Source organism: Brachyhypopomus gauderio, unplaced genomic scaffold, assembly GCF_052324685.1.
Source record: "Brachyhypopomus gauderio isolate BG-103 unplaced genomic scaffold, BGAUD_0.2 sc50, whole genome shotgun sequence".
Lineage (NCBI taxonomy): Eukaryota > Metazoa > Chordata > Actinopteri > Gymnotiformes > Hypopomidae > Brachyhypopomus > Brachyhypopomus gauderio.
The window spans coordinates 2,168,972-2,179,386 of NW_027506875.1; the positions used below are offsets into that span (position 1 = coordinate 2,168,972).

Sequence of the window (10,415 nt, forward strand, 5' to 3'; positions counted from 1 at the left end):
GTAAAGTACAGGGTCAGTACTGGTGTCAGTACAGTACAGGGTCAGTACTAGTGTCAGTACAGTACTGGGTCAGTACTGTGTCAGTACTGGTGTCAGTAAAGTACAGGGTCAGTACTAGTGTCAGTACAGTACAGAGTCAGTACTGGTGTCAGTAAAGTACAGGGTCAGTACTGTGTCAGTACTGGTGTCAGTAAAGTACAGGGTCAGTACTAGTGTCAGTACAGTACAGGGTCAGTACTGGTGTCAGTAAAGTACAGGGTCAGTACTTGGGTCAGTACTAGTGTCAGTATAGTACAGGGTCAGTACTGGTGTCAGTACTCCTCTTTGATGGTCATGGGCATGGAGGACGACACTAGGCCTACACTGCTGCTGGTCACCATGGCACCAGTGTTGGAGAGGGCGGAGCCAGGAGGGGTGGGCGTGGTCGTGGAGGCCTGGGGCTGCTGCAGCTTCTTCTTATTGAGCTTTCGCTCTTTGGCTCTGCGGTTCTGAAACCAGATCTTCACCTGCCAAGAGCACAGAGGAACACGTCAAAAACACCTCAGAAACATGTCAAAACCATGTCAGAAACACCTCAGAAACACCTCAGAAACACACAGAAACATGTCAAAACCATGTCAGAAACACCTCAGAAACATGTCAAAACCATGTCAGAAACACCTCAGAAACACCTCAGAAACACCTCAGAAACATGTCAAAACCATGTCAGAAACACCTCAGAAACACCTCAGAAACACGTCAGAAATACCTCAGAAACACACAGAAACATGTCAGAAACATCTCAGAAACACCTCAGAAACACATAAAAACATGTCAGAAATACAGAAACATTAGAAACATGTCAGAAATACAGAAACACCTCAGAAACATGTCAAAAACACACCAGAAACACGTCAGAAATACACAAACATGACAGAAACACATCAGAAACATCAGAAATACATAAACATGTCAGAAACACCTCAGAAACATGTCAGATAATCGTCATAAAAACATCAGAAACACTCCAGAAACACACAGAAACACGTCAGTCACTGGAACACAGTCAGTCACTGGAACACACACATGCATGTACACACACACACACACACACACACACACACACACACACACACACACACACATTTGTGTTGCACTTAGACAATACTGAGGCAGAGCTACATAGGTTTGGTGATGGCTGTGACACCTCAGATCTGTATTACATCTGAATTTCTTCACATTCATATTCAGCTGAGGTCACATAAAACATCTAAGGATGCAGAAGTTCAGATCCAGGGTACAGGAAGTTCAGATCCAGGGGACAGGAAGTTCAGATCCAGGGGACAGGAAGTTCAGATCCAGGGTACAAGAAGTTCAGATCCAGGGTACAGGAAGTTCAGATCCAGGGTACAGGAAATTCAGATCCAGGGTACAGGAAGTTCAGATCCAGGGGAAGCATCTATCAAATGTATAAAAGTGCACCATTTCCCCGTACATCTAATGAAGATGACATTAGATTCTGCACTTTAGTCTTTCAAGTCTAATGACTAGATAGATAGATAGATAGATAGATAGATAGATAGATAGATAGATAGCTAGCTAGCTAGCTAGCTAGCTAGCTAGCTTGCTTTATTTATTCATTCATCCCCAAGGGGAAATTATAAAATGTAGAGTCATGATAGAGTAAAACCACCTGCATGGTGACATCACCTACACACAACTCACCATGTGCATTTCACACTGTACAATACAATATCACAAACTGCATCACACACTGCATGAAATGAAATGTGCCATATTTGTCAATTGTGATTTTTTTTTTCACCACAATCGAAATTTGTCCTCCGCATTTATCCATCTGCGCAATTAGAACACACACACACACACTAGTGATTACTAGGGGGCTGTGGATCACACGTGCCCAGAGCGGTGGGCAGCCCTAGCCCGGCACCCGGGGAGCAGTTGGGGTTAGGTGCCTTGCTCAAGGTCACCTCAGTCATGGCCTCAGGTCTGGGAATCGAACCCACAACCCTCCGGTCACAAGACCAGTTCCCTACCACAGGACCATGCCTGTATCACAATATCACACACTGTATCACACATTGCATCACACATTGTATCACACACTGTCACATTGTATCACACACTGTATAAAACTCTGCTGTGAGAGTGGGTGTAGGTGTGTGGGACTAGCCTGTCTCTCTCCTGAGTGGGTGTAGGTGTGTGGGAGTAGCCTGTCTCTCTGCTGTGAGAGTGGGTGTAGGTGTGTGGGACTAGCCTGTCTCTCTGCTGAGTGGGTGTAGGTGTGTGGGATTAGCCTGTCTCAGTGCTGAGTGGGTGTAGGTGTGTGGGACTAGCCTGTCTCTCTGCTGTGAGAGTGGGTGTAGGTGTGTGGGACTAGCCTGTCTCTCTGCTGTGAGAGTGGGTGTAGGTGTGTGGGACTAGCCTGTCTCTCTCCTGAGTGGGTGTAGGTGTGTGGGACTAGCCTGTCTCTCTGCTGTGAGAGTGGGTGTAGGTGTGAGGGACTAGCCTGTCTCTCTGCTGAGTGGGTGTAGGTGTGTGGGACTAGCCTGTCTCTCTGCTGAGTGGGTGTAGGTGTGTGGGACTAGCCTGTCTCTCTGCTGTGAGAGTGTGTGTAGGTGTGTGGGACTAGCCTGTCTCTCTGCTGAGTGGGTGTAGGTCTGTGGGACTAGCCTGTCTCTCTGCTGTGAGTGTGTGTAGGTGTGTGGGACTAGCCTGTCTCTCTGCTGTGAGAGTGTGTGTAGGTGTGTGGGACTAACCTGTCTCTCTGCTGTGAGAGTGGGTGTAGGTGTGTGGGACTAACCTGTCTCTCTGAGAGGCCCAGGGCCGTGGCCAGCTCTGCCTTCCTCCGGATGGTGATGTAGCGGCTGTAGTGAAACTCCTTCTCCAGCTCTAGGCGCTGGTGGTCTGTGTACACCACCCTGTATTTGTCCTTCGTGCGGGTCTTTCCTCCTGACGAGCGATGAAGAGGAGAGAGGAAATAAGATCAGCTTTAAAATGAGACGGTCTGCCAGCACTGAGTTCAATTATTTGAGCTTTAACTGATTTGAGCTTTAACTGATTTGATTTAAAACGATTTGAGCTTTAATTCCAAGAAAGTCAGATGCCTTTTTCTCAAATGCGTTTGGCTTTTTTTTGTTCGCTATTCAAACGCACATTAGGGTTGTGTGGCAGTTTGCATGAGGTCCTAATGAGACTTACTTTACTTGTTGATGCTTAAAATCACCCGAGTGTGTTTGCTTCATTAATCAAGGCTGTAATGAACAGCACACACAGACTGACGTGCCCTGCGGCTCCCCACAATTCACTCTGTGTATCAAACTCCATTTACGCTCGTAGAGCCAACATGGGGCTTAAGTGTTGGAGCAGCAACCAGGTTAAAGATTAAAGAGTGTTGAGGAAGAGGAGGAGGAGGAAGAGGGGGAGGGGAAGAGGGGCAGGAGGAGGTGTGTCCTGGGTGTGTGTTCTGGGTATGTGGGCTATTTCCCAGCTCTCAGTGGCACCCTGAGAAACATCCTTACACCACTTCATCTCTCAGTTCATATTCATTCAGCTCGGTGTTGTGTGTAGTGGTCTGTGTTCATGGATCCCCTCCTGAGGTTCAGTGTGTAGAAGGGCTGTGCTATGGTAACAGGACATGGAGGAAATGGGCTGTAAATCTGGTCAGAATATCTGAGACACTACACTGCACTTCTGGTTGTGTTCCTGCTCTTCTGATGCGCTTGTGTCTCACACACTGCAACACTAGATTTCCAGGGTGCGTACGGTTTGTGTTGCTTTCATATTGTCAGATGATTTGTTGTTCTTGAACTGACATAATGCCAGCAGATTCAGAAACCTGCACAGATTTGAGACCTCTGTACACATCCAGAAACCTTTACAGCACTGAGATCTCTTTACACATCCAAAAACTTTTACAGAACTGAGACCTCTTTACACATCCAGAAACCTTTACAGAACTGAGACCTGTGTACACATCCAGAAACCTTTACAGAACTGATACCTCTTTACACATCCAGAAACCTTTACAGAACTGAGACCTGTGTACACATCCAGAAACCTTTACAGAACTGAGACTTCTTTACACATCCAGAGACCTGTACAGATTCACGACTTCTGTACAGATTCACAGACCTGTACAGGTTTGAGACTTTGCAATAGTAACTAACAAAATGTCGAGGTGAGCCATCGGTTTGTGCCATGATATGTCAAAGCAGAAAGGCCCTGGTCTTAAGTTAATCTGTAACACAGACCATAAACTTCTCTGGCTGGTACAACAGGATAATGACATAGCAGGGATGTGGGAGCTGGGTTAAACATGGCCCCGCTAAACCGCCTGAGCTGTAATATCAACAATCCCTAATCATATTGCTAATATTACATAAATCAACACTTGACAGACATTTAAACATGTTTATGAAGGTGTACATTGGGTAGACAGACACAACAGAAATGAGAGGATAAAATGGATAATGCATTTAATAACTACACTTTAAACATGTGAGACATTCTAAAAAAAACATGACAGTAAACAATAATTAATTAAGTCTTTAAGTACTAATAAATCCAGATTGCCTAGTCTGTAAACACCAATTAATCCAAATTACCAAATATTTGGCCATTTTTCAATCAGCATGTTTATCAGTTACTTGGTTTATATTTTCTGTAATAATATAAAATATTCGATTTAACAGAAAATATTTTGATTAAATTCTGGGTTCATATGTCTCTGTAGTTGATGTCTATATAAATTAATACACATGCCTGTAACATTATATTTATGAGCAAGCCCCCATCTCTCCCTCTTTCTCTCTCCCTCTTTCTCTCTCTCTCTCTCTCTCTCTCTCTCTCACACACACACACACACACACACACACACACAACTTCTTGGGTCTCCTAACGCCAAACGAAGCGCTACTGTCTGAGGTCAGACACAGTGTCGAGGGAGCGACGACATCAAAGAAAATGACTTTCAGCTTGTCGCCTTCCAACATGAAACGAACAAAGAGCTTCATCAAAGAGCTCAGCCGTGCTACAGACAGCGAGGTACAACTAAATCACCATTAACATAACAAACCCACACTGGCAACTTCCGCCCTGGCTCGGAACTACACACCGACTCGCACAATACTTACTATCCTATGATCGGGGTGTATTTATTTATGAAGAGCTATGCTATTATAATATAGTGTCATGATATTAAATTCCGACGTAAATAAAAGTGATATTTAAGTAATAAAATATATATATTGTGTAATTAAAACAGTAAATAAACGCTTAGCGACTAAATTAGGCTTCAGAATTAAACTGAGCTGATGCGGCTTTACTTTTATAACCAGTTTAAATCGTTTCTACATGTGATCTATTCTAATACTTCAGAATGCAACTTTTAAAATATCGACTTTGCGCTGTTTCAAATGTAGGCCTACATAAAAATGTGCGGCACATTTTGCCGTGTCAAATTGTAATTACAGTAACATTTTTTGTTCTTCATACATAATTCTTGTATAAAAGAATACTTAAATAAATCTATAATTCAATAAATCTATAATTCAGTTAATAGCCAAATATCGCATGCACGCATGCAACTTTAGCAAAAAGCTGACATCATGATTTAACAGTAAAATGTGCATTAACACTAAAACATTGCAATAAGGATATTCAACTCAAATTGTCCGACTATATGGATTATTTCATTGGAAGTGTATAAAAGTTTAATACCTGAGTTTGATGGCGGGGCACTTCGACGCATCCAGTCGTACGGATTCCTGCGCTGGGAGTTTGGCGACAGTTGCCCGACTGAGTTCATGGACGGAGGGAGAAGACCGGGGGGTTGAACGGGCGAGAACTCCGGGGGCGTGAAGGCGATCTGCCCGGGATTTGAGGGAGTTGGACCGTTTCCCGGTCCGTAAGGAGACCACTCGTCTCGTGAAGGGTAGGCGGGACCCCACGAGCCCGTCTGCTCATTACTGATCCCAGGCACGTGAGGGTATCCAGTGAAGTCCGAATATTGTGGAGGAGCGGGTACAAAGTTTTGATGGTTGAGGTTTAGGCTGGGATGTCGCACGGAGTTCGGATACATGCTGGGGTCCTTATCCAGAAGATAACTCACGTACATCTTTCCTCTAAAGACTCCAGCGTGTGCACCCAAGACACCGACACACAAGTGGCAGGTTTTCCCTGTACGTTTCCTGGAGCGGATCTGTCTGATTATTCCCGGTCTGATCACTCCCTGTCTGATCACTCTCGGTCTAATCACTCCCTGTCTGATCACTCCCGGTTTGATCACTCCCTGTCTGATCACTCCCTGTCTGATCACTCCCTGTCTGATCACTCCCTGTCTGATGCCCAACGGCACCTCTCTCGTCCTGTTAACGGGGCTGTGCGACACTGACGTCGGTTTATGACCCTGGTCTCCCGCCCTCGGCCTCACAGGACAATTTGCATCGAAGACGGACTTACAAAGTCCCACTCGCCCTAACAAACTGATGAATGTCACACATCAGGACGGAGACGCTACACGGTGATGTTCTCGTCCCCAGGAGATCTACACTCTCAGCTCATCCACTGTGTAGGCCAAAGACTTAAAAAAGCTTCATAATCATTAGTGCTCACACTCAGGCCTAATAGACGTGGTTGATTATTAGTGTGGACACATTATAGAAACATCTGTCTAATCCCACAGACCGGCTGAGCTGTTTACGGACACAGGTGCAGTCTTAGTTCATACTGCAAACCGGATCCAAATCTTTAAGGTTAAGGACTAGTTCAGTTCATTTACTTTGCTTTGAAATTGTTATGGGTAATAAAATTAGTTTGTTATATTTGCAAAAATTAAGAGTCAGTGATGTGTCATTGGCGCTGTTAACGACGTTGTATATCTAAAAAAATGGAAATGGTACCCAAAACGTCTGTGACTTTCGTGATTGTTTTTAATTTGTGCCAAGATATAGTTTTATTTTCCGTTTTTCCTACTCTTTCGGTGGCTCTAAAACAGTCCGTCAACAAGGACATACAACAGCAACAGCAATAATAATAATAATAATAATAATAATAATAATAATAATAATAATAATAATAATATCAGTACAACAGTAATGATAATAATAATAAATCATCATCGTCGTCATAATAATAATAATAATAATAATAATAATAATTATTATTATTACTAATAATACTAATAAGTATTATTAAAATGCGTCCTTATCATCTCAGCGCGTCTAGAAAAGCGTCTGGCAGGTCTGTCTCAATAAGATCTGGAGAATGATAGATCACACTTCACACACGCGCCTGTCTCCGAGTGGGGTGTCGGCTTTGAACCAGTGGTGGCGGCTCGGGACGGGGGCGTTAGATGCAGCTGTAAACACTGAAGTGTCGCCGAGACTGGGGCTCATTTTAATGACACATTCCATTATCTCTGATTTTAAACACAGCTTGGCTCCGTCTCCGTTGACTTACAGACCTCGGGGTAATGCATTACCGTCATTCAATCATTTTATTTCTACTTTGTTTCAAAGAAATTATGTAGACTATTGATTTTCGAATCTAAAATTTTGATAATACCTAATTAACCTCCAATTTGTAAATTCTACAGGGCAGCGTTACAAAATGTCCTAAAATATCTAATGTAGTCTACTTAAAATATATGCTGCATTTATAGTCTACTCACATTTTACAGCGTTTGTACAGTAGGATAAATCCTCACCTCAGAGTTCATAGATAACCCTAAATTTACCCTCAATCTTATTAAAGGTTTATGGATGGTTTACGATTACGTGTTTAATTATGTCATAAACACCTTAAAATAAGTTGTAACAATGACCTGCTGACCGCAGAACGCGAGTTTAGTCAATTCATGTTTATTATTTAATAATGACCGTTAGAAAATGAACCCATGACCTGTTTTAATGATGTCATAGTAAATTGGTACTTATTATTATTATTATTATTATTATTATTATTATTATTATTATTATTATTATTATTATTATTATTATTATTTTATACAAGAAGAAGAAAATGAAGAATGCATTTTATCATACATAATGTAAATATGTACCATAAAATCACAGTCTAACTTAATCACAGTATAATTGACATCCTATATTTTGGGTTTATTTAACCGGAAAGGAAGTCTAACTCAATTCAAGCTCGTTTTTTACAGTTTTCACTGGGAACGATGATCACCAGCAGGTCTGCGGTGGGAGACTCGAGACCGGGAGACTCGGAGTCAAACCAGTATAATCACCGAAGGTACACTGGAAATAAATAATGTTTGACACGTCAGCTGAGCGTATTATAATTACTAATAAAAAAGTTTTAGCTCAGGCATCACAAATAGTAACAAAATGTATTTTCCCGCTGTGGGTGATTTCTTCCATGGATATGACAGTTCCCTCTACCTTCCAAATGACCTCAAAGCTGTTGGCCTTTGCATTAATAAATACGTTGCGATAACAGCGATATTACAGCCCGATGTGGCCACCGTACCCAGTGGGACGCGCTCGTGCTCGAGTTGCTTGAGTCAGAGATCGCACGAGCCTCCACACAGAGAAATGTTATATATGTTTAATAACATTTGAACCCGGTTTGCAGAAAGTGCTTTTGTACACGCGTAGACACAAGCTTCCCACGAACACACACACCGCGTTAGTTCAACCTTTAGACACGTGGAGCAGGACACCCGTGGTACACAGAGTTTAACACAGTTTAACACAGTAACACACTAACACAGCTGAATAATCACCGGCCAGGCACCTGCCCGACAGCAGAATACCCCATGAAAACAGGTAAGATCTAAAATAATTAAACACCTACTCATCAATAAAGAATAGAAGTAGGCTACATATTTCAAAGGCCCGACATCGAATTAAGGTTAAAATTGTATTTAATGAAATATATTTAAAAAAATTGTACCTAACTATGGTGGCAAAACACTTAAGCATTCAGTTATTGCGCAGTGCGATTTGTGGATTAAGACAGTTGGTGTCACTTGTTATTCTCAACAGTGAGAGCAGAAACCATTTGAATTCAGTGTGATAAATCATCCCTTAACGATGAAGAATGTCTAATCTAACATCTCTGTATCCAGACATAAGACGTGCAGTGGTTCATAAGACGTGCAGTGGTTCATAAGACGTTCAGTGGTTCATACGACGTTCATAAGACGTTCAGTGGTTCATAAGACGTTCAGTGGTTCATAAGACGTTCATAAGACGTGCAGTGGTTCATAAGACGTTCAGTGGTTCATAAGACGTTCAGTGGTTCATAAGACGTGCAGTGGCTCATAAGACGTGCAGTGGTTTATAAGACGAGGGCTTTCACCCCCGTGCCAGGTCTTGAAGGTGTAAGGTGACACTAAACAAGCCCGTGTGACTTCCTCACCGCCGGGCGGAGAGCACGATTACACCCGGGGGAGACTGCGGGAGTTTGGGCTGCCTGGCCGTTTATGTCGGTTCATGATGAATAATCTAATTTATGGATTAAATCGCGTGAAGATTCAAGCGGGTTGACTGCACGTATATTCGGTGATTTTCAACATACCGGATTTTATTAGATATTCCAGTACAGATAATCAATAAAAATGCAATACATATATATAAATAATTGCGATTACAGTTATTTTTGTTTAGATTTAATTTGAGGAAATGTGGAGAGCAGAAAACCTTTATGCTAGGAAAAAAACATAAGGACCATAATTTTAATAATTGTAGTAACAATAACGACACCCAGTCTCGCCCGCGCTCGCACGAGCTCTAACTCCCTTCGGGATAACAGGTGCTCAGAACGTGCACGTACGTGAGTACCGGAGAAATCATACAATTCACATGTTCCATAGTACAGTATCTCCAATCATCACATAATTCTCACGATCCCCAACTCACCACTGTTTACATACATGACGATAACAAGTCAAGGAATGAATCAATAGAATATAAAGTATAATTAATCAATAGAATATAGAGTATAATGAATCAATAGAATATAGAGTATAATGAATCAATAGAATATAGAGTATAATGAAATGTACTTTCCTTTTACTCTAATTATATACTATAATTATATAATTATTATTTACTCTAATTATATACCTCGTACTGTTTGTTTCAATGAAAGAAGTGTATTATTATTATTTTTATTATTATTATTATTATTATTATTATTATTATTATTACTGTTGGTATTATTATTATTATAAACTACATTTAAAAATGTAAACATTAATTAAAAATAAAATAATCGTAAATTAAAACCTACATGTTTTATTAGCGTATGTATTTTTTCATGTTCAGAAACACAAGAGTTGCGATGTAAGAACTGTGTGAGGAGTTTTCTCCAGGCTGTTATATTTGGGTGAAGCTATTTTTAATTATATTTTATTTTAACTGTTATGTTTCAGTTTTGTAGCGCGA

General features: G+C 41.5%; 1 protein-coding gene across 1 annotated transcript; it reads right to left on the bottom strand.

Annotated features, from left to right (window-relative positions):
- Positions 1-214: 214 nt before the first annotated feature.
- On the bottom strand, positions 215-6,339 carry cdx1b (caudal type homeobox 1 b). The gene is made up of 3 exons (XM_076986976.1): positions 5,722-6,339; positions 2,804-2,952; positions 215-506 (listed from the first exon to the last, which is right to left on the bottom strand). Exons 1-3 carry the CDS (start codon positions 6,116-6,118, stop codon positions 312-314), a joined length of 741 nt encoding a protein of 246 aa, XP_076843091.1. The 5' UTR covers positions 6,119-6,339; the 3' UTR covers positions 215-311.
- Between the last annotated feature and the right edge of the window lie 4,076 nt (positions 6,340-10,415).